We start from the raw sequence: 25,117 nt of genomic DNA on the forward strand, positions 1-25,117 counted from the left end.
ATTTATTTGTATTACTACCCAATTTTAAAATGAAGCTAAACAAAATACTAAAAACATAGTAGTTCAATTTTTAAAGAGACAAAGAACACATTTTAAATATATTTATCAGACATATCCATTTCATTTAAATGTTGTTGTTTTTAATGAGAAACTAAAAAATAACAAAATCTTATCTTCAACACAATTACTTTAACCTGCTGTATTCCTCTTCTCAATGTGACCATTTGTCTTCTAGCATCCAAGGCTTTGAGATCCTCCTTCATCTTTGAATCCCTCTCACATTGTGTTTTTCCTCCATAAAATATGTCTGAAATCTGTCCTCATTGAAAAGCATCATGTCATTTATTACTTCTCTTACCCTACCCAAGGCCTTCATCACTTCAATTCTATAAGACAAATAATGATGTCTGCCCTCTCTTTCAGTATCCTTCATCTCCAGTCTATCCTGGATATAATTTTGGACACATATATCCCTAAAATACGTTATTTCATTGCTTTTGCACCCTACTTTTCATGGCATCAAGTTCAAAGTCATCACCTTGAAATTCAAGACTTCCAAATTGAATTCTACTATTTGTAATTTCCATTATTTCTCAGTAGTCATCTTTCCTACCAGTCAGGTAAGTTTCCTTACTAGTTTTATATTTTATCTTACTACCACAAATACACTCAATCATCCCTTTAATTTACAAAATCTTCTCAATTTTTACCAAACTCAGATGCCCTCTCCTTCAAGTCATGATCTTCTAATGCTCTGGCCCATAAATAACTTTCCTTTATCCAAAACTCCTATTTTGTAGCGAAATTTTAAGAAATCAGGGAAATGTGGGCTTGAAGAAGTCACATAAAATGTAAATCATGGTAAAAACAAAATCAAGCAAATGTAATTCTCCAAAAGTGATTTTAATGGTTTCAGATTATTCAGACTAAAGGTCAGTGAATAAGGTTACAGGTTAGTCATTTCATTGTCCTTCTTGTCTCTCCAACTAATGGATAAAGTAAGATAACGCATTTCTTTTATGTCTCTTACTGCACTGTATACATCTAGCAGTCACAGAATAAGTTAAAGGTGATATTTCATAATTGAGAAGAAAATATTTCTTGACAAGAAAATAAATCAAGGCAATGGAAATATTTTGATTCCTCTACCTCTCCCATATGTATTGACTTTAAATACAAGAACTGTTATTTAAACAGTGCATTCTCTTAGATGTCTTCCATTTCCCATAGTTGGAAAAAATATATATATACCTGCATACAAAAAATATGTCTTTGGAGATGGGTATCTGTGTCTATAAATTTGTTCCGTATCCATTTATAATTTTATTGTTTTATATATTATTTACATTTCCAAGAAGACTTAATTATACTTGTCTTTAAAGAAATACAACACAATAAACAGAACTTTTTCTTGGGAGAGGGAGGGGAAATTAATTGTACTGAAAGAAAAAAAATGGGTTACGTTCCTAAATTCCAGTCCATGTTGTTATTATTTTTTTAATGTGTTTTGAAAACTATGAATCTTATGTCATTGGTACAGTTTTTGCAATCTCCCTGTTTTTAGAGAAAGTAGAGTTGGGTAAATAGTGCCCCAGCAAAGGGATACAAGAAAAATCTGGAGTGGAAGCAGAGGTAGCACTGCAAATAATCCTTCCCATCGCATTTTGGTCTCCTGGAAAAATCATGTTTTCTTTTTTAATGGATTTAATTAAAAAAATAGAAAGTCACTAAATACCAATTACATATTTAAAGTTTTAATTAGTGTAATAATTAAAATTTCATTCTATTGATTTGGGGGTTTGTGAATGGTTCATTTAAAAAAAAGATAGTTTGGTTACCTCCAGCTGGGAAACTTACTAAGTAAAAGCAACAAAAAAACAGGTCTTTGCTTGTTTGTGTTCCTGAAAAGAAAGGGCTTGTGATGTTAGAGATTGTTCCACAGTAGTAATTAAACCACAACACTAAATAGAATAAAAATGAGAGGAAGTGATCTCTTATAAACTAATTTATTTATTTTTTTTTTAAAAGATTTTATTTATTTATTTGACACAGAGAGAGAGAGAGCACGAGCAGGGGGAGCAGCAGGCAGAGGGAGAAGCAGGCCTCCCGAGGAGCAGGGAGCCCAATGCGGGGCTCGATCCCAGGACCCTGGGATCATGACCTGAGCTGAAGGCAGACGCTTAACGACTGAGCCACCCAGGCGCCACCTCTTATAAACTAATTTAAATAGAACGTTACTGCCTTCGGGCCAGATTTGACCTAAACCAACATCCAAAGTGTCTTTGATCAACCTCAGCCTCTCTAGCTCTCAGTCTCCTCCACTCAGTCTTTTTCGTCACTAGTTTCCAACGTTAACTTCGATTATGTTACCAAGAGCCTATGGGTGACACACTTGCTGACTGTGACAGAGACGCTCTGCCTTGAACAACCTTTAGTCAGGCTCCTCTGAATCCTTTTGACTAGACCTCACCTGTGGCCCATTTAGTCCAGTTTTAGCAGCAATCCTACTGGGTCAGTTTACTGAAAATACCCCTCCCTTGATATCTAATCAAATTCCTTATTCCCCACCCTCAATATCTTCTCACTCTGGCCTGCTTCAGCAAAAATCCTGTCTGGTGGGTTTAGCCAGATTCCCCCTACCTCTAATCCTCTGCCCCTCTTAGCAATTTCCCATCCACTGATTCCACTCCGCCCCCCCCACACCCTGCTCCCTGACTATGAAGTCCCACTTGTAGTCAGAGCTGAGCTCAATCTCTCTCCCCTTATAGAAAACCCCACTGTAGTAAAAGTCTGCTCTATTGTCTTTAACAAGTATTTGTGAACAATTTCTTTTATAACAAAGATACATTTGAGCTTGCTTCTCATTTTAATTCCTCATCCGTTTAGTTTTCAAAGAAAAAATATGAGCTATCATTCATTACTCACTGCATGCTATTATAAAAACACATTGCATGTGTGATTTTACTTAATTCTTAAAATTGTCCTATGTCTGACACGTGATCAAGACCACATACCTTGGTTGGAGTGGGATTGAATGTGATTTGTTAGGTATAGAATATAGCAATGGATTAAAGGAAAAGTGCCTGCCCATTTGTAACATATTGATAAAAATTAATTGCTAATAAGAATTAATTTTGAAATAGATTGCAAAAAAAATGACTTTACTCTGACTCAACTTTAACACACCTATGTTAAACTAAAAATCTCACTTAAGGCCCTTCAGTTCATTTGAATTTCCAAGCATGTGTTAATCTTCTTGTTACATTTTACAATAATATTTAGGAAGTATACTTTGATGCCATAAAGCTCTAAGTAAAAAAAGAAGTTAATATAATTAAATAATATTATGGATATTACAATCTTTAAAAGAGTAATGAATATATATTTATTATTGTTTTAAAAGCCCAGGGGCGCCTGGGTGGCTCAGTTGGTTAAGCGACTGCCTTCGGCTCAGGTCATGATCCTGGAGTCCCTGGATCGAGTCCCGCATCGGGCTCCCTGCTCGGCAGGGAGTCTGCTTCTCCCTCTGACCCTCCCCCCTCTCACATGCTCTCTCTCTCTCTCTCATTCTGTCTCAAATAAATAAAATCTAAAAAAAAAAAAAAAAAAGCCCAGGAGTCCACTGATCAAATCTACTGAAAAGACACCCAATATGGAATATAAAGTTATAAATTTCAAATGAAAAATTTTTCTTGAGGGGGCAAGGGGTGTAGGAGACTTGAATATAAAAAGAAGTGATTTAATACCTAACTGTACTTGATATAAAGATATCTTGCAGTACCCCTCTTAAATGTGCTATTAGATCCAATTCACCAAAACCGCTTTTCACGCAAAGATACATGGCAATGTACCTTGAGTTGCAAACACATGCATATATGAGTTTATCTGTATACATCATATACAATACACCCATACACGTATAAATATGCCAAATGTTTATAAATTAAAAAACTTGTTTCTATGTATATACCAGAATCAAATTATTTTAAAATATCAAATGTATTTTAGATTTGTTTTAAATAAAACTATAATATTTTAGGTGGGATTATTATAAGCTGATTGCAACACTGTGAATTACAGCTTGTTTTAATATATAGTCTTTGATCAGTTATGTTAGTCATATTTGAATATACATGTATGTACTTTACTTTTCAATGTTAACATAATTTTCAGTATTTTACACAAAATAATAAAATTGAATATTTTAAATGGAAAATGTGTGCAATTAATGTGGGTAAAACACAAAAGAATGAATTTATGAAGTACATGTTAAAGGAATCTGTCAATGTTCATATACATCTTAGATTGATATTTACTATTATTGGCTTTTCAGAATTGTGCACAAATAACTATTTAAGGAAGCCATTGTTTAAAATTTGTTATCTGATACTTCTGAGATTTCCTTAGTATCATCATGATACTACCATCATCATGATGATGATGTTAGACAGATATTGTTGAAAACTCTTTTGCAGAATTTACTAAAACACATGCCTTGCAAAGCATTAGCATTCTCATGGGTCAAGGAAAGCTTTAATTTTATTTTCTTAATAAATCTTGTAGTTCTTTTAATGATGCAATGGTAATACCAAATGTAGGGAAAAGAGAATAGGGAAATCAAAAAATATTTTGTCTTTACTTACTTTCATAATGAATCTTGAAACCATTATTAGAACGGCTGTTGTCTGTTGTAAACAGAAGGTATATAAAATTACTGCTACTGAATAGAAACTGGGGCACTTGTGTACCATTGTAGGATCCAAGCAAGGGTGACAGAAGATTTGGTCCATCGTGCACTTCCAGAACATCATAATTCAGTTCAGTCTGAAATCTAGGATTAAGAGACAATGTGAAAATATATTTATTAGAATAACACTATAAGGAAAATAATGATTTAGATTGCTATTTAAATGACTAAACTTTTTATAATTTTCATATTATAATTTTTCTTTAGCTTACCTAATATCATACATATCATTTAAGACCTCATCATGTGCTAAATACCTAAGTTATAAGCTCTTATTCTTATGGGAAATTATCATTAAAGAGGTATGTATATATATATTTGTTGTTCATAAGTAAGATTTCTTTCAAATATTATGGAATATTCTCAGTAAACAAATGGCCTTTTCATTAATGGCCAAGCATTTTTTGGGAGTCACCTTTCTTTTACTTTCCTCATTTTATGGAAAACTATGTGATTCATATTTATCTTCAATCCGTTAATCAGATTCTCATCTTACTTGTATATATATTTCAAATCTGACTTCTGCTTTACATTGTGGTCCTTTTTTTTTTTTTTGACAAATCTATTTTTGCCATTAAAAACTTTATATAGTTTTTATTTCAAAACAGTTGTCCTAATTATAAGTAGGTAATGATAATAATGATGACGTAGTTGATGTTCACTAAGTGCTTGCTCTGATAAATATATTATCTATATTCATTTATCCAAACCTCATACTAACCCTGTCAGTTAGCTCCTATTATTATACTCATTTTGCAGGTAAGAAAACTGAGGCCTGCAGAACTTAAATAGTTCAAACCCAAGTCTCTCTGTCCCTAGCCTCTCTACTATGTTATGCTATGCTGGCTGGTTTTATTATTCGATTTTTGGTGGTGGTTACTGTTGATGTTTTCAATTCTCTTAAAAGATGCATATTTTATAAATGCAATCACTTTTAACATGCATAAAATATTATTAATAAAATAGCATTTTAAATGCTATTTAAGAAGTGTAATTGAAATATTTTTCAATCTGTACCACTTTTACACCCTGTTAAGCAATATACTTAGTAAAATGAATGAATTTCATAAGCTTATCTTGGTTTTTATTTTGCAATATGGAATATATTGCATTGGTCTAAAAATAACTTTTCCAATAATACAATTTAGAATAGGAAATGTATAGGAACACACTATGTCCTTTAAGTAAATGATCAGACAATTATACATTGTGAATCCATTATTTGGTTGTTTTGTAGTCAGTCTATTGTAGTATTAAAATTGGAGTTTCACTTCGGTAGCTAGTCAGCTGATAATAACCAAATTAAAATGCACAGAAGAGTCAGAGATTACTTTGAATTGAAACATAAAGAGACGATTCTTAATAGAATAGCAACATTAACTGATGATATAGAGAACACTGTTCAGTAGGAGTGAATCCTTAAAAAGAAAATCAGCACAGATTTGCCCTAAGGAACTATAAAAATACATTAGAATAACAAGGGAAATGAATTAGGGTTACACAATAATTTGAATTTCTTTCATTTTGTGTTTCAAGATAGTTGTATACATTTCTCATAAACTGCCTCAATCTAGTGTTCATTTGTTTATGACATTAAATTTATTGTTTATCATAAACAAATGTTGTGGAACCACTAGATGATATTAAAAATGAAATTGAATATAATCTGACTCAATTTTTGTTGTTTTTTAAAAACATTCTTGATGTAATCCAAAACCATTCTGACCAAATTGAAATAGTCCTCATTAATTTAAAAGTAGAAACAGTTGCTGTCTGGAAGAGTGATACATAGCTATGGTCTAGGAATTGAGGACAGGAAAAGGGATAGAAAGACGGGCTTAGGATGATTAATAGTAAATGAGTTCATTTAGAAGCTGCCAAATATTGAGAACATTTAGAAACTGTTGGAAGAAACAAAGCAAAATTCCTCTGCAGATCTGAATATAAGACTTGTAACGGTTTAGCTATGTTAAGAAGAGGTAAACAGTTTAAAAACCACATATGTTCCTAGGCATTATTATTTTGCTCTGTGTTGACAGGAAATTCGATTTCTTAAGATTTCATTGATTTAAGGTATTTGAGACAATTTCAAGAAGCCAAGTAGTGGCTAATATATTTGTGATGTATTTTAGGTTTTTTTTTTCCACCCCTGTAAATTAAATCTAGTCAATTGCTACATTTGAGAATATAGGAAAATAGCTATGCCATCATCTTCGTTATAGGATTTATTTATAAAATTTCATTTTAACCAAATTAAATTATTTCTGGGTACAAGAAAGCAAGTGACATGGCTCAGTAATAAATACAATTCATTATTTGGAAAAAAATTCTATAAGAAGTATTCTCAGAATGACAGAAACTATTAAAGAGCTAGCAACCAGTGTTCTTACAATAGCTTAGTTGGAAATCAGAAGGGAATTAGGTTTTTCAGGACATAATTCTTATTTGATACTTCAGAGAGGATATCTTGTTTCTCAAAACAATCTTATGAGGGAAATGAAACACCAAGATATTATAGGGTCAGTAAACAAAGAAGTGATAGATGTACATATTTCTAATTTCAAGGTGACTATTTTATGCCTCTAATCTAATGGATAAACCTCTCATTTATTTTTTAACTTGATGAAGTCCCTTGCTCACTGCTTTGCGACTGAGCTACTCCTAACCATGTGACGGCTATTTAAGATGTGGATTATTTTAAAGGAACCAATTTTCTGGCAAAGCACACGGGATATGGACAGCCCTAAAGTAAAACCTCATACCCTTAAAGGATCTTTAGAAAAGAAGAAATGGAGGAGGGTATTTAAATAACTTTCCTTTCAAATAGCTCCAACTCAAGAATCTTACGGGCTTGCGTGTGTGTTGTGTTTGTGTTGTGTGTGTGTGTATGTCTGAGGGAGAGGTAGATAGAGGACTCAAGAGCTCAAACAAACATTTCAGTTGAGAACATTTTTTAAAGAACTGAGATTTTATTTATTTTAGTTATATAAAGTAAAATTCCAAAGAAATATATACTGATACAGCTATGCCCTGTCTATGTTAAAATAGTGAAAATAACATCAGTAAATTCTTAATGCATTTCTAACTCTTGATTCTTCCAGTGTTTGAGCTAATTAACAAGGAATAGTTATACATAGAGTTTATGTGTATATCTCTGTGTGTATATATATACATACACACATTGGTATCACTGGTATCAAGAAGGTGAAGGAGCTAGGAGGTTTATAATTTGCTTCAGAGGGAGACTTAGGGATTCAGAAGAGAGGCACAGTTGACAAGTCCTGCTCAGTGGTGCTCACGGGAAGAAGACAAAATCGTTGGACTCTGGGAATCATTTCTCACCCCAGGCCTGTTCTGGCTGACCTACAGAACTGTTTATTGTTGCTGTGCCCAAACCCTAGCATCGAAAATCACTTTTCAGTGTGACTCTTGCCTATAGCCTAGCTTAAAGGATTTGTGTCACAGTAAGCAGATAAGAGAATAAGAAAGTGGCAGAGTAAAAAGTGCTAAGTAACTATATTTATCAAAATTAAATTGGGTTTTTGTCTGTTTAACTGGCATTACAGTTTATAAAAATCGCTGAGTTTTTTTGTTTTTTGTTTTTTTTTAACCAGGAAGGTAAGTCTGGGATGGTTTAACTTAGAATATACGCTGCAGAATGTACATTAATTCACTTTAGAGATTCTGAAGGTATCTACCCAAGACAGGCAAGCAGCAAAGTGGCCCATGTCACTGCCTATAAGGAGGGATAGAACACACATGTTAAAAACTTTGGACAGAGAAAATGTGTCTTCAAAAAAAGTATAAAATCAAAAGTCACAAGTGTGGTGCTCTGAATTATAAGGACCGCTTTGCAATCTGCTTCAAGTTGGCAATTCTAGATAGCCTACTTAGGGCTGAGAGATAGCATGTGTTATTTATTTATTTAATGATGGTTAATGACTCTCATTAGCAAACCAGGGGATCCTTTTCAATAAAATAATGCATTTTGTGTTAATAAAACTTGAACTAATTTTCTAGTGATACTATTTTATGCTTATGTAGTGTTTTTAAATTGAATATAAAATAATGAAAATAAGCTATTTTTAAAGTTGTCTAGCATTGGAGTCAGCTGGGAGATGGAAAAAGAGTGAATTCTTAGGAAAACACTGATCTTTGATTTAGGAAAAAAATCTTAATTAGCATGTTTGTAAAGAAAAACAAAATCCACCCCCAGTCCTACCCCCCAATATCACCCAGTTGGAAGCTCAGAGAAACAAGCATTTAAATTGCTCTGAATAATAAAGTAACAGTAGATGTTTACCCTGCTGAATTCTGGAGGGAGTACTGAGAGGTAGAGGAAGGAGGGTTGAAGATCCTGGGTGTGGACAAGGCCAGAGGCAGGGAAGAGTCTGGGATAAGAGAGGGCACTGGGGAGATACACACAATCATTCCCGAGATGGGGATTACCAGGAAAAAATTGAGACAGTGCAGTAATTCTCTTTGATTATCCCTTGTATTAAGGTTTTTGTGAGAAGGAAGGAAAGTGATACAAATAAGGAGCAGCATAAGGAGTTGAGGGAGGGTGGCAGCCTCCAGAGCTCACAAGTGAGATGACGCTAAGAGCAGGATTTCAGAGCTGGAAGTGAACAAAAGCATCCCTAGGAATTCTGAAAATTTAAGGAGGGTCCAGACTTTCCTCTGCATATAAGGTGAGGCTCAAGTCTTTTTATTTAGATATTGAAGGTAATGACATGGTAAGAAATATATGGGTGACAGATAGATGTTATACACTATGGGAGTATAATACATTTTCAATTTTCTTATCATAACACCTCATACAGAATAATGTTATGTCCAAAACAGGAAATACTAAAATTATGTACTTACACCTATAAAAATGTAGTTATTTAAAATATGAATCACTTATGATAGAAAAATATGCTAATCCTTCAAATGTGATGCTCTAAATTTAACAAATTAAAAATATGTAATAAATCTGTCTCATTGACATGAATCAATACAATTTTTTAAATTATTAAATGATATGATCAATATTATTATGTTATATTATATATTCCAAACCAAATAGAATTTGGGTAAATTTGGTAAATTTGGGTCCCACATTCATGGAACACTGTTATTTGATGAAGATTTTATTCTGAATAAATCATATGCTTTTCACTAAAATTGCTATGGCAACACAGGCTATATCACTGAATAAAGGATATGATTTCAACATCACAACAAAAAACTCTGCCAAAGTATTCTAAATATAAACTTTTTTTTTTTAAGTGCATAAGTCACTGTTTTGGGTTGAATTGTATCCCCCTAAAATTGATATGTGAAGTCCTAACCCCTAGTACCTCAGAATGTGCCTGTATTTGGAGAAAGGTCCTTTAAAGATATAAGTAAGGTAAATGAGAACATATGGGTGGTCCAACATGACTGGTATCCTTATAAGAAGAGAAAATTCTGAAGAAAGACCATGTTAAGACATAGGGAGAAGATAGCCAACTACAAGTCAAGGACAAAGGCCTCAGAAGAAACAACCCTGTTGACGCCTTGATCTCAGACACCCAGCCTCCCCAGAACTGTGAGAAAATAGATTTCTGTTGGTTAAGCCACTTAGTCTGTGGTATCTTGTTATGGCAGCCCTAGCAAACTAATTCAGTTGTAGTCAAGTTGTGTAGGCCACAGTAAGGTAGGATGGCCTCATGTGAGATGTTTAACACTTTACAGCTGTCAAATAGAATTTGTTTTCTTCTCAAGTTTTAACACTAGTATGGACAGATTAATTCAGTGAAGAACCTCTTGGATCAGGGAAGGATCATGTTATATTCGTAAAATTCAATCATCAGCATAATTCTGCTATGTTTATGTTTTCTATGTGAATATAATGCTTAAAAAGTTTATTTTTTTAAAATAAAGGGATTGAAAGATGAAGGGAGTCAACAATATAATTGGGAAATTATATAAATACTTGCATTTCAATTTGTAGATAGTGACCCAATCACAGACCTGAAGCTTCAGTCTTTTAACTTTTTAATATTTAATATTGTAATCTTTCATGGCATAGATTATTTGATCAGTAATGCTATTTTTCCTAGGGAAAAAATGTTCAACTGGCCAATCATTAACACACATTAATTTGACATAGCCATTTTTCTGAAGGACTTGTAGTCGTAGATACGCAGGTGGTGTGCTTGAGTGTTTTTAGTCTCTACTACAGTATAAATTCAAATGTGTTTATAACACTTTTGCCATTCGAAATACAGCAGAACACACAGCCCTTTAAAATCAGGACAAGTAAACTTGTTAAGTTAAAGGTCACATGTTCATATCTCAGTAGTGTATATATGTTTGTAAAGCATATGCATATGAAGCATATATATATAAAGCAAAAAAGGTCCATCTTACATATCTCAATAGTACTGACAGAGCATTAAACAAATAGAAAATTAACTTGAAAGCAGGCTGAAAGGTTAAAAGGGACAAACTGAAACATTTAAGGCACAGAAATTGACTATTGCAATAAAATGATACATTGATTTGGTAAATAAAATGGATAATGCCAACTATTCTTTTAGATAATCTGTATTTTTTTAAAGGTAGAAAAATATTTGTAGAGACCTTTCAAATGTAATTTTGATAGAGTGTCCGGGTTCAGCTTCAATCACCCACTCACAATTCAAAGAGTCTTTATAGTATCCTGGCCATCCTGGGGAAAGAATCAATCCACTAGGAGCTGAAAAATGGCCACCACACGGAGCTGAAAAAATGGAATCAGAGAATGAGTAAGAACAGAAGTTTTAGAACAAGTTGTAGAGATTATTATTAGTACCAACTATAATCCTTTAAATGAATCTCTGCATGTACTTTTAAAATGCTATTTAGTAACGTTTTGAAGGGAAAGCTACATCTAGTCCTATTACTGAATGATTATTTTCCTTAGAAAAAGTAATTCACTTTTTGAAAATATGGCATTGCTATACACTCAGCATGTCGGATAAACTGATTGTCCTCAGGTGTCCTAATAATATCCCTTAAATGCATTCTTGTGTCTCCATCATTTTCATGTTTAAGGCTTGAAAACAACGTAAATTGTTAGTTTTAGTTTCTCTTTCATTTTTCTGACTTACATTATCAAAAACTGCTAATTCATTCTATACGCTGTCTAAAACTCTAATCCTCCTTATTCTAGAGTCCCTAATACAATTTGAGCTTTCATTGATTCAGCCTCTTCCCTGACTTCCCATCCGCTAATTTCTCTCTTGCTTCAGTCCAGCTGTCAGAATAATACCCTTCAAATTACAGTTTCATTATACCATTCCCTTTCCTAGACATCTATGTTGATCCCTTTTCCTTTAACATTAGATTCAAATCCTCAGCTTATCATTTCCAGTATATAATTTTCTGCTTTTCTCTAAATTTACACGTAATTGAAATCATAATGATAACATTGTAATTCCAGTAGGTACTGATTAGGTCTTTTGGTGTAAACACCTCATTTTGGAGATGAATAAACCAAGTCCAGAGAAGAGCAACTCCCCAAAGTTCACAAGGCTTACTAAGTCTTAAAAGTATTTTCAAGTCATTTTTTACAAAACAGGACCTCAAAACTGGTCCTCTCCCATTATTTCCCAGTATTCGCTATTTCCTAGTATTGGTAAATGAAATCACCATCCAGGGAGTTGCACAAACCAGGAAGCTAGATGTTAGCATCTTTCATATTTCTATAATCCTTTTCATTTACTCCCATATCCAGGCCATCCTCAAGCTCACTCTTGTTTCTCTATCTCTATAGCTGCCATCTTAGTTTACATTATCATATCATCATCTCATCCCTGCAGTAAACCTTCCTAAATGACCCTTCTTCTTCTTCTTCTTTTTTTTAAAGATTTTGTTTATTTATTTGAGAGAAAGAGGGAGGGAGACTAAGAGGGAAAAGCAGACTCCCCGCTGAGCAGAGAGCCCGATATGGGACTCCCTCCCACGACCCTGAGATCATGAGGGCAGGCAGACCTGAGCTGAAGGCAGACGCTTAACTGACTGAGCCACCCAGGTGCCCCACTAACTGACCCTTCTAACCAGCCTTTTCATCCACACTAACTATCCTCCATGCTATAGCCAGAGTATTTTTTTTCAACCACGAATCTGAGCACAACCTTCAATGACTTCTTTCTGTGTTGACCAATAAGGCCCTGCATGATCTAGTTTACACTCTAGCCTAGACTCTGAACTCTACTTGACTCTGCAGCCCAGCTACCTTAGCCTGCTCTGTACCTTCAGGAAGTACACACAGAAAACAAAAATGGAGCAAAGAGTATTTGAATTACTGAAAATTATTCAGAAAGGAAAATAAAAAAGAGGAGCAAATATATACTGCATTAGCTTTTCAACATATTAGAGACCATTCCCAATGACTTCCTATGTTATATTTTTATTTTCTCTAAACCGCTCCATTTAAACTTTATCCCATGTGTTTATATTTTTGTTGCTTGTTTCTGTTATACTAGCAAAATTTCTAAAACCTATTACTTCAGACACTATTTTTACTCATTTTCATTTTTTAAAAAATTTGATATAACCTAAACAAAATAGGAAATATTTATAAATTGGCCTGGGAATCAAGCATTACTATAAATATCCATTTGAGAAAAATATATTTATGTAAAATTTTGTCAAAATTTGTTATTTGCATGCAAAAAAAAAAACCTTTCATATAAAATTAGATTTTCTTCCTTAGGAGAATTTAATTTTGTTTCCTAAAAGGCTTTCAAAGGAGACCATTTTCAGGAGGATTATTTACTCCTCTTTGCTACAGTGACTCATAATTAGGTTTCCTGTAGGGTTATTATGTATTTCGAAAATAAAATTAGGTGCATAATAGCCACTTAAATTACCATATTTTAAAAGAGAGTAAAGTATCTTAGTGAGAGAAGGTCCCGGAAATATGGAAAATTTCTGACAGAACTCCTTAATATGTCATGGACTCATATTGTTTTAGACAAGTGTTTGTGTACTTCAGTCTAATCATCATTAAAAGAGGTAATCAGTCATAAAATGAACAATTGAGTAACAGGCCATAAAGGATTAAAAAGTAAAGTACCCAGAAGCACTTTAGCTGAAGGCCCCTCTATCTTAAGTGTGAGGGAGGCAGTTAGGAGGAGCCTTTAGAACAAAGGAGAACATAAAAATGTGGTTAGTTTGTTCCCTGAAAGGACTTCCCTGAAGGTGACCCTACTAAAAGGTGAGTCTTCTAGTTAACTTATAACATATATTCTGAAGCTCTTCTTTCTCTCACATATAGGCTTGAAACTCTCCAAATGTATCATTCCAAAAGTATGGGAACAGACTCCCCAACAGGGTGTGAAACCTAAGAGGAGAGACCGATGCTCGGTGAAGCCTCATGGTCACAGCGACTAGCAGCGTGTGACAGGGAGATGTGCACAGGGACAAGCCACATTGTAGCAAAAGCAGCAGAGTATGGAGTGGGCAAAATGCAGGGAAAAAATAAGGGGAGATCAATGGTAGAGAAAAAGAGATGTAGAAATCTGCCCAAAACAGAAAGCAGTGTAGGATAGAAGAAAAAGAGAGAGAGAGAGCAAGAGCATGAACTTTTGAACAAAGAACTACTAATAATATTAGTAGCAAATATTTGAATTAATAAAGAGAAATTTAACAGTAAAAGGAATAATAAGTTAGTGGTCTAAACCTTACAACTTTGTCATATCCATGTACTTCTTATATTAAATTAATAATTTTCTTTAAATAGATTCACTTATATTTTAACTTCAATGACTTTTTTAGACTTGCCCTAAATAAAAATATCTATGAAGTAATAGTGTTTATGTACTACTTATATTTTTTCCCCAAAATGCCTAAAAATAAATATGTAGCTTTTGAAATGTAATAAATGCTTACACATTCAACAACTAAAATAAGATTGTGAACCTCCAGGTATAAAGGCAACACAATTTAAGATAGACCTCTATAAAAGACAGTAACTAAGGTTGCCTGAACCAGGGAAACTGGAATATATACAAAACAGAAAGGAGATCAAGGCCAGACAGGTATTTTCAAAGTCCCATTCATTCATTCACTCATTCATCATTCACTCATTTGTATTTCAGTCATGCAGCAAACAACTGTGTGTCAGGTATGTGTCTGTGTGGTCTTTGTATTACTTTTACCAATTAACATTTATTGAATATTTCCTATGTGCCAGGAACTATGAGAAAAGTCCCTTGGATTATTTTATATAACTCAAAAAAATCCAGCCACATATGTACTATTATTATAGATAAGAACATCGATGTGTAGAGAATTCAAATAATTTGCCTATGTGGGGCCAAGACAGACCATCCCAAGATGGACCACTTGGCATTATCTTAAATAAATATTACTTAAGAGATAACCTGTACAAAAAGGACATTCAGACCCTTCTCTGTCCCCCTGAAAGCAGGAAATAAATCTCCCACATGAAAGGTACCTTCCCTGTACCAGGAGGTAAAGAGATATCCTTATCACCAGATATGGGAAATTTAGAGCCAAGGAGACTGTGTAAATAACCCTTGTTAATTTTTTTTTTTTTTTTTTTTTTACTAATTTACTATTGTGGTCCAAATTCTGTTTAGAATTTCTTACCAATTGAAGCTCCCAAGGTTTTCTTTGTCCTGTCAATTCCTCAAAGAATCTTTGCATAAAAAGTATATAAACTATCTGCCTTGCTCATTTCTTTAGGTTTCAATTATTGGGCCTCTTTGTGCATGTAATAAAACTTTGGTTTTTTTTCTCCTGTTAATCTGTCTCATATATGGTTTCTGCTATATATAAGATACTCTGCTAGGTGCTGAAATTAAAAAACAAATACATATGACATTTTCTCTGCCCTCAAGAGACCCACACTCTACAAGGAAGACGGGTATAACTAACACGCAGGACAAGCACATGCTTGAGCAGGATAGGCAGTCTGGAAACACAGGGAAGAGACAGATAACATCCTAGGGACATTAGGGAAGAGTTCTTGAAGGTGATTTTGCCAGAAGTGAATTTAGATTTAAAAAAATGAATAGAAGATAAAGGGAGTTGGACAGAGAGAGCAGAGACAGGAAGTGAAAATACAAATGTGTATGAGGGAAAGTCAAGTAGTTCTTTGTTTTGGAAGCTTATAGTTCGTGGAGGAGTAAGGAAAGGACTTTTTGGTTTTATGCAGTGGTTACTGCTTTTGAAGACTTAAACCTTAGTGGGCACCCAGGGAACTTGTTAAAATGCAGATTTCCAGGGGTGCCTGGGTGGCTCAGTTGTTTAGCGTCTGCCTTCGGCTCAGGTCATGATACCAGGGTCCTGGGATCGAGCTCCCGCATCGGGCTCCCTGCTCTGCGGGAAGCCTGCTTCTCCCTCTCCCACTCCCCCTGCTTGTGTTCCCTCTCTCTCTATGTCTCTCTCTGTCAAATAAATAAATAAAATCTTCAAAAAAAAATGCAGATTTCCAGAATGCACATCTAGTTATAAGGTGGGATCCAGAAAGCTGCGCTGTTAACAATTCCCTCACCCCCACCCTGGCCTCACAGGCCATTTTGCTGCTGTTGGCCCATAGACCACACTGACAAAACCTAAGATATGGCTGGTCTGTAGCTTCAGGATTCCCCTGGATAATATCTCAGGTTCCTGAGATAAAGAAGTGATTTGCATCTGTTAGTGAAATACAGATTGCTGTTTCTAAACCAACCAACCCCAATCTTTAACAATAAAAACAGGGCACATATTATAAATATAAAGTAGACATAGTTCATTTATCTACTTTTATTTTTCTAAGGTCTGAAGAAAGTCTGTTATAAATAATTTGCGTTGGAGTGCTGACTCATTTCTGTGTTACTTTAAGTAGAAGGGACAAATTCAAAATACCCACTATGTTTTAAGACCTATATGAAAGAGTCAAAAGTGCTTTAGACTTTATTCAGATAAAATTCCCTTGAATAAAAATGCTAAGGAATTCTAGTGTTCCACAGCAGGAGATGTTCTTTCATCTGAGAAGTGGCAGTTAGGTGCTCAGAGGGTAGTTGGGGATGGGAAGAGCTGAGTTTGATCTCAGGAGTTTGGCTATAAGTGAATTTAAAAGTGAGCGTTCTAACATTTCGCCTTTCTGGGGAGCTGTGCATGGATAAAATCCAGATACCATCTCAGGGATTATCAAACAATGAGGGTTCCATCCCTGCCCCCCCTTTTTTAACTTTCTTTATGAATATAGGTGTGGTAAGTAATCACTGACTCTCTTTAACCGCAGCACACTGGATGATTTTTCAAAGAAAATTATGAGAAATATATTGGGTCTGAATCTACGATAAAAAGAGGAAGCTAGAAACACACAAATTAAAGGGCCAGGGTTACAGAGAAACAATCACAGCTCTGTACCTTCTTTCATCTCCATAACCCCTTCAACCCTTCTCCCAGACTCAGTTCCACAGAGAGTGGGAGCAAAACCCTGCAGATTGCTACTACATCAGTTTCCCTGTGGTAGCCCTCCAGGAGAATGGAATTTAATACTATGTAAACATTTAATTAAAAGTGGGGTTTATTTTTAGATGTATGCACATTCTCTCAATGAGAACCACAAATAAATTCTGATCTATGCATCAGCTTGTTACTCTAATTGCTCCCTCAGAAGAACTCCCTCCAAAGAAAATGCAGTATCTGTGAATGAGAAGGGTTTCCTATCCTTTGAGGCTAATTGAGTTCAAGAGAAAATCTCTTATCCTCAAAGGGAAAGTTCATCAGGCATGTGGATCTAGCCTTACCTCCAAACAGTTCTCCAGGGACTTCAGTCCTATCCTATTCACTCAAGGAATTTTCTCAGATACCCCATTAGAGAGTAGGAAGGAGAATAAGCCATGGTTATGCAGGGTGTTCTCTGCTGAGGGCAAGGAAGTTCTTGCTTGAGTAAGCATTTTATGGTACATTCTGAAATTGATGGACAAAAACAGAAATGGCTTTCCCTTCTTTCCTTCCTTTCTTTCTTTCTTCCTTCCTTCCTTCCTTCCCTCTTTTCCCTTCTTCCCTTCTTCCTTCCTTCTAATTACTGCCTTCAAAAATGCACTGCCGAATCTCCATCTCCTTAAATAAAAGTTGGGCAGATCCTCTAACGTTCTCATCACTTTCAGTATTAAAAAACTTGGTCCAGTCCAAAGCAAAATTATTATCTTATCTTCTCCACACATCTACCGAAGGTGCGTCCTTGAGCAATGGCCTGAGAGGCTTAGAGAATGGGGAGGAGGGTGCTGATGGAGGACTAGCACTTGCTGATGATTCATTCCTCCATTCACTTCAGCACTTAGAATAGTCTCCCCCTCATCTTATCTCCTTCCTCTTCCTTTTAGGTCCTTTTGCCTGTGGTCTGTTAGGGCTGGGATGGGATAGATGGTATTGTCAGTCCTTTCCTGGCTATTGCTATATCCCTCATTACCCTGACTCTTCCTTGATGCCTTCCATTTGTCAGATATGGAAAATATTTGTTCTCTATGAGAATAAATGAGTCCTTTGGAAAGGCCAAGAGTGGGGAAAGGTGGCTTCTCACTGTTTAATTCTCTGTTATCAGAGAAGCTCAACCTCTTCCAGTCACCTCCTCGCTCCCATCCCTGGCAGTATACCCTATGGTCTCAGGTTGTTGGGTTTCCTTCACTTGGTGGTGAAGCTCAGGTACCTTCTTTGTTATTCATTTGATGCATAGGAAATTGACATCACTGACTTGCCAAATTGTTTAAACTAGACAGTTTTCCTTCTTTTCAATTGGTCAATTTTCTTCCTCTTGCTCAATCAGCACAGAGGACAGACCAGCAAGTACCACACTGTATAATCAGATATCTACCTGGGGATTCTCATTTCTCTTTCTCCCAGGCAACTCCATACTTTATGAGGGATTATTCTAAAGCCCTCCCTCTCAACTTGGCTTGAAGAGAAAAAGACTAGTATCCTCCTTCTTATAGGGAGATAAAAAAACTGAACAACTTTGACTTCAGGGGTTTCAGATAGATTGACAGACAGGTAGGTAGATGATAGATAGATCGATAGATAGATGAATAGATCAATAGATAGATCAATAGATCGATCAATAGATCTTGATTTCCCTTTCTTTTTGCTGCTTATATAAATTGGAAGTGGGGTGCCTGAGGTTATGATTGAGAGAGATGAATCAGTTAGAGCATACTTAATTAGCCATGAAGGGGGTATCTGGACTTCAATTTATTATTGTTATTATTTTATAGAGTGGGTATTGAGACTTCTTTCTCCTTAGCTGGGCGTCTAAGTTGCCAATACCAAAGCTACAAGAAAATTATCCTCTATACCTTGTTTGTCATTCATTTTGCTCCTAAAGATTTTCTTGTCAGCCAGGGAAGCTACAATGATAATATTATTAAATATTACGAGTCTCCACAAGGAAGGGGAACTTTTCTCTCAGTTAGTCTTAACTTGGTGTCTTAATTAAATCAACAGCCTTGAGCCAATAGCATACATCTGACTCTTCCAATGTATTTCATTAAATGTAATCCTCTTTATCTATAAAGCAGTTCAATGAATGTATTATACCCTAATTATATTCAAGAACATGACCATATAATCCAGAAGGCCAATATTCTATTTCCATTTTTGTTGAAGGGATTGCTTTAGATCAAAGAGGGCATTGCTAGCTACAGCATAGAGAGCAGGGGAGATAAAACCCAGGTAAAAATAAGGAGACATGCTGATAGTGCACATGCATCAGAACCCTTCTGAGTCCCAGTGGAGAAATGACTATGAAGAAATTAATCAATGGACACAGGTGAATGGGACAACAAATAATTTCTACAGAATTGAATAGGGACAAGGGCAGAAACAGTGAGACCAGTTAGGAAGTTGTTGCAGTAATTTGGGCCAGAGATAATGGTTGCTGTGACCAGGATGTCAGCAGTGGAGGAAGTAAGAACTAGATGAGTTTTGAACATATTTCAAAGGTAGAACTAACACATTTTTTTTCCCTGATGGATTGTGTATGGTTATAACAGACAGAAAGGAATCAGAAATTACTCCAAGAAATTTGGTCTGAATTACTGGAAGAATGGAGCTATTAATGATGATGGTGAAAGTCTGTGACAGTAGCAGGTTTGGAGTGACAGAGGGAGAGCAGATCAGTTTTGGACAGGTTAAGTTTGAGATGCCTATTAAACATCAATGTGGAGATGTTGAGTAGGAAGTTGAATATATGAGTCTGGACTTCAGGGCAAAGAACTAGGCTAGTGATGTAAATTTGAGAGACATCAGCACATAGATATTATTTAAAGTTAGAGACAATGACAGTTACCCATAGAATGAGTGGAAATAGAGAGGAGGAAAACATTCAAGACCTAGCTCTGGAACATACAGAGATCATCGAGATGAGAAACCAGGAAGAGAGACTAAAATGAGCTTGAGTGGTATATTTAATAAAATGAAATTTAATAAAGTATATAATTTTCAGACTAACATTTTTTCCACAAACAGTTAAATAATTATAACTTTAAAGTATTAAGAAACATTTGATTTTAAAAAGTAAATGGTATGTACTTCAGGTTTTATAACAAAATATTGAATACATTTTAACTCAACTCTCATTTTTGGTCTGTAAATAAATCCTTCTCATCTTTCAGTCTACATAAGTTGAGTTCAGTAGCTTTAAAAAAGTGACATTCACCAATGAATAATAAATCCTCATACCCAGGAACAGTTTCCTTCTATGACTGCAACAAAGATAGGAGACTTAATTTATGTCCAACTGTCTTGCTTTCTAAAACAGAAAACTCTAGATGACTTAGCACTCACTGCTTGACACCTAGAAAGAGAACTTTCTTGTTTTATTTTAAGTCTCATGGCATGGTATCTCTTTCAAGTTCTTTTGGGATTCGTTGGCTGGTTTATTACTGACAAATACAGAAGCAGGCATTCCTAAAGTAGAAATGCAACCCAGAGAATAGCTTGAAAAGATATGTCAAAAACTTGATCTTTCTCCTTTTTCATTTTTTTAAACTAATGCATAATTTCTTATAATGAGGTAGAGAACTGTATTTACCAACCTTTCAAGGAGATAAAATCTCAACTGAAACTATTAGAATGGGATGAACTAATCTTTCCTGAGAGCAGAGCACAGTAGAATGAATAGGTCTTGTGTTAGTCTAAGGGTTAAATGTGGAGGAAAGGGGCTAGATACATGTCAGCAAGGGCATGGGGCTGAGACAGGGAAAATAGGAAGGTAGAGAACAGCTTAGTGATGACAGGACTGTGTGTGTAAGCATGAGAGAGAGATATGATGATGATGGTGATGATGATTTTTACATGTAACCATTCCCTCGAATGGGAGGATGGGGAAAGAGATGGCTTAGGAAGGTATTTGGGAAGCTTTCTATTTACTGTACTGCATAAAATGTTCATATCTTAACTCTTAAAGAAAAACAAAGCAAACATCCTGTTATTTATTAATGCTTCCTGAATAACTTGGATAGTTCCTGAGTCCACCTGAATCAAATCATACCACACAATTGAGCCATATGAGCAGCTAAATTATTAGGGAAAAAAAAATGTAGTACCAAAAGGTGAAAAAGAATCAGACATGAGCACAATACCAATGTGAAGCCAAAACGACATTATAGACACTATTCTAGATTGAAATGACAACTTGGGGGAGAGTGCTCTATTCACAGAATAGCGTGTTCCAGCCTAGACTCTAGGTGCTAGAGGATTGGACTTGAACAGTGTTACACAAATTCACAAATAGGAGGAACTCAAAACATTTTTTCATGGTATAGCTATCTGGAGAGTGATTCTTAGGTAAGTCCAACCAATTTCTTGAGACATTGGAGTGCTTTCTCAAAATGGAGAGGTTGATATATACTTTCTGACTTGCTCTATTGGCCTGGCACACTCCCCAAGGGATTGATTGCTACTATTGGATTTCAAATTAAAGTGACCTTTGTAATCGCTAGTTCAAGCCATTTTCCTCTTGGAAAATGCCCTTTTCTAGTATGCATGAAGGAACTGTGAGGGCTAATGGGAACACTGTCATCAGCTGTCAATGATATCATTCTTGTGTTATTTATTATTATTATTATTGATGTCAAAAAGAGAAGTGTTTATTTTGTAACCATCTCTCTATAAAAAGTGAGAAATCACATCTCCCCCTTAGGAGGGCAGCTTGTTCTATTTAGCCCAACTAATTTGCTTCTGTAATTGCCTTGCTCCTGTAAGCATTTGAGGTTATGACTCCTGATCTATAGCAATGGGCATTAGGTATTATTTGTGGACATAGATCCATCAAAACCTCCATCTAATGGCAGTCAGGCTCACCACCCTGGAGAATATGAATATCTAGATGAATCTGAGCTGAGTGCAAATGCTGGAACAGCATTTTCTGGGTATGTGATAAATTCATTATAAAGGGTTAAAAGCAAGACATCCACTAGGCAAAGGTACGAACAGATGGGAAGATCAGAAGTAACAAGTTCATATCAGAGTGGACTTATAGCCAATTGACCAAATGACCACATGCATAAACTCTACTACAAAGGGACTCATGAATCTAATGATGCTCAGATCATTTGAGGTACAGACAATAAGGCAGGTATGTCTCAGCACTTTGGAGCTGGCATTTGGACAGGCAGAATATGGTGGTCAGAGACCAGTGAGTTTCCCAAAGCCCAATAAGGAAACCTCTCTGATTCAAATATTATACCTTGAATTTTGTCTTCTGTATAGCAGAATATTCAGAATGTTCACAAGGAACATTCCAGAAACTAGAAATGCTCTGGGATTTTACCAAGAAAAAGATTCTAGGATTTGAGAGTTAGGGATGGCTCCAGTTTGCATTGCTTGGTACAGTGAAGGAAATCTAGTTGCACACTACTCCCTTGAGAAAAAGAATGAAGGGAAAGCAACATCTTACCCATATTTCAGAAGATACATTCATACATCCAGGTGAAGAGAGAAATAAATCTAAACACAGTAATGTTGTGCTCCTTTTCCCCCTTTTCCAAATTTCCAAGCACCTAGGCTGGTAGAAAGGACTTTGAAGGAAACAGGGCAAGGCTCACAATGCCCTCAGGGGCCCCTGAGAGAAATTCTGATTGTATTAGGAGAAAGAAAGAAGGTATATGGAAAGAAGAAAATCCAAGGGAAAATACTCCAAAAAGAAAACTGCACTTCCTGAGGGTTGAATTTAGTGAGGAGGCTCACAGTTGCCCAACAGGGGTTTGGGCTGTGTGGAAAAATAAATGAATGTGAGGCCAGAGGGGTCTTGAGGGGACCACAGGGCAAAAGGGGGAAAGTGTTTATGCAGCTGTTATGAGAGGGAAACTGGTGGAGACAGAGGAAGAGGATTTTTAGGAAGCTTTCATGGCACATCATGGAAATCCCTATGTCAGACCATTAAAGTAGACCTATGATAACCATCTACACTATTCACTGCGGTAAGATATATCTTTGAAGGAGACACCATGCAGAGACTGGCCCTAGATACAGCCAGTTATATTCAGGTGACAGTCTAAGTGTAAGTGAAGAAGTCATTGATCGTCACTAAACTGAGTTAGGCGAACAATTTGTAGAATTCAAAGTGAATGATTTCAATGCTGATTACAGTAATTAATGTATTTTGTTTTCCATTAGCAAAACTGAAAGACTGCAAGGCTTTAGAATGCCTCTAATTTTTCTTCCTCATGAGGAAATTTGATCAACCCATTCTAGAGAAAGAGGTTCAAATTTTCACAAAGATAGCCTAAATCTATCCTTAGTTAATACATCAGTGGTGAACTTCGGGTCAGTGAATAAAATGTATAACCCATTTATGTCCAACAATTGCATTTAAGCTACCTGAAATGAATCCAAGTTCAGCTGTGGGATCATAGAACTGCAACAAATTATGATCTCATTTCTCTCTTTCCTCTCACCAATCCTTATTCAAGGACCAAGACTGATAAAACATTTCCTTTCACTTTTTTCAAAGATGTTCCACAGTTTTAGGGTTGAAGACTGGTTGACACGGGTGGATTACTAATTTGCCAATATGCCTAAACTTCTAGACAATTGCAGTCGACGGGGGTGGGGTGTGGAGGGAGAGGGCAATCTTTAAAGAGGTTGAAGCTTTGTGTCTTGTTATCGAAACATTTTGTACCGACTTCCCTTGCTCTATAAATCCTGACTGAAACAAGCAACTACCCACTTTCTAACATGGCAATCCATACATCCGAGCAACTTTTAACAATGCATTTAATTGTGGAACATTTTGTGTTAACAAGCTAAAATATAAATAGCTATCTGTATTAATCAGAACATACACATGTACGTATTTCATCCATATAAAATATTTAATATGATGATAAAAAAAAATTTAGCTAAAACATCAAGTCTGTATTGAAGGCCGTAATAGTGCCCTAAAAGATAAATTGCAAGAAATAATAAGCAAAACTTTTCTGTCAAAATATGGAAAGTCTAAAGGACAAAGAAGACAAGCAGAGAGGGCTCTCAGACATGGTTCTTTGTGTCAATGGGAAGGGCTGCATGGCAGCTTGGGGATGGTGGAGGGAGAAGGGTGATTAAAAACAGATCAACAACAACCCCAAAAAAACGCATTAGGAAAGAAGAAGTTTTCCTCAGCTAGTCTCAGGCTTTTGTTGTTTACATCTAAGTAGAATTGAGGCAAAACTAAAACTAAAGGAAATCTTTACAAACCTTAATTACAGTCTCAGAAACTAAACTGGCCAGAGTGAGTTATACAGGAGTTGACAGCAGTCTGCTTTATTGGGTGGAAACTGCCTTCTGACATGGCCTGGGATATGGCAGGTGACCTGGCAAGCACCACAGTAAGATCGCTTCCAGCCCACTCCGATTCTGCCTTCCCTGTCTCCAACCTTATTCTTAGTCATGTTCCCATGTTGGGGTTAGATCCAGAAATTGGTAGGTGAGCCAAGTGTATGTAACTTCACTCATACACGCAGAAAAACATATTCTTTTCCTTTGGAAACTTCACAAAGCTCTCTTTAGGATGCCTCGAGAGCCTATTGGCCTGTACCAAATTAGAATTTGGAAGATTTGTTTCACCCTTTTTTGAAAGTTAAAAACCATTCCTTTTCACAGTGAAAAAAATCTCGCTAAAATTGCTCTCAAATTAAGCAGTGATTCATAAAATGATTTGTTGATGTCCAGCTTATTATTTTTACCTCCCCATTCAGCTAGGAAACAAGCTCCTTCTAAACCAACACCAAGTTAAGCAGGGGAGGATCCAACCAGACTCAAATGCCCAGAGATGGTCACTGGACTGTATACAGCTCCCAGGGCAGCAGAGAGAGAGGCTCGGATCATGTCACTTCTGGGCTGGAGTGTCTTTCTGCTGGC

General features: G+C 35.7%; 1 protein-coding gene across 3 annotated transcripts in view; it reads right to left on the reverse strand.

Moving 5' to 3' along the window:
* Positions 1-25,117, reverse strand: part of CSMD3 (CUB and Sushi multiple domains 3) — a 1,204,765-nt gene that overhangs the window by 382,344 nt on the left and 797,304 nt on the right. For all 3 annotated transcript variants that reach the window (XM_044914284.1, XM_021688378.1, XM_021688377.1), the window contains 2 exons: positions 11,360-11,498; positions 4,644-4,831 (listed from right to left, as the gene is read on the reverse strand). In XM_044914284.1, coding sequence (XP_044770219.1) covers positions 4,644-4,831; positions 11,360-11,498 — 327 coding nt within the window. The remainder of the gene's footprint in view (positions 1-4,643; positions 4,832-11,359; positions 11,499-25,117) is intronic.

This window comes from Neomonachus schauinslandi, chromosome 4 (genome assembly GCF_002201575.2).
Source record: "Neomonachus schauinslandi chromosome 4, ASM220157v2, whole genome shotgun sequence".
Lineage (NCBI taxonomy): Eukaryota > Metazoa > Chordata > Mammalia > Carnivora > Phocidae > Neomonachus > Neomonachus schauinslandi.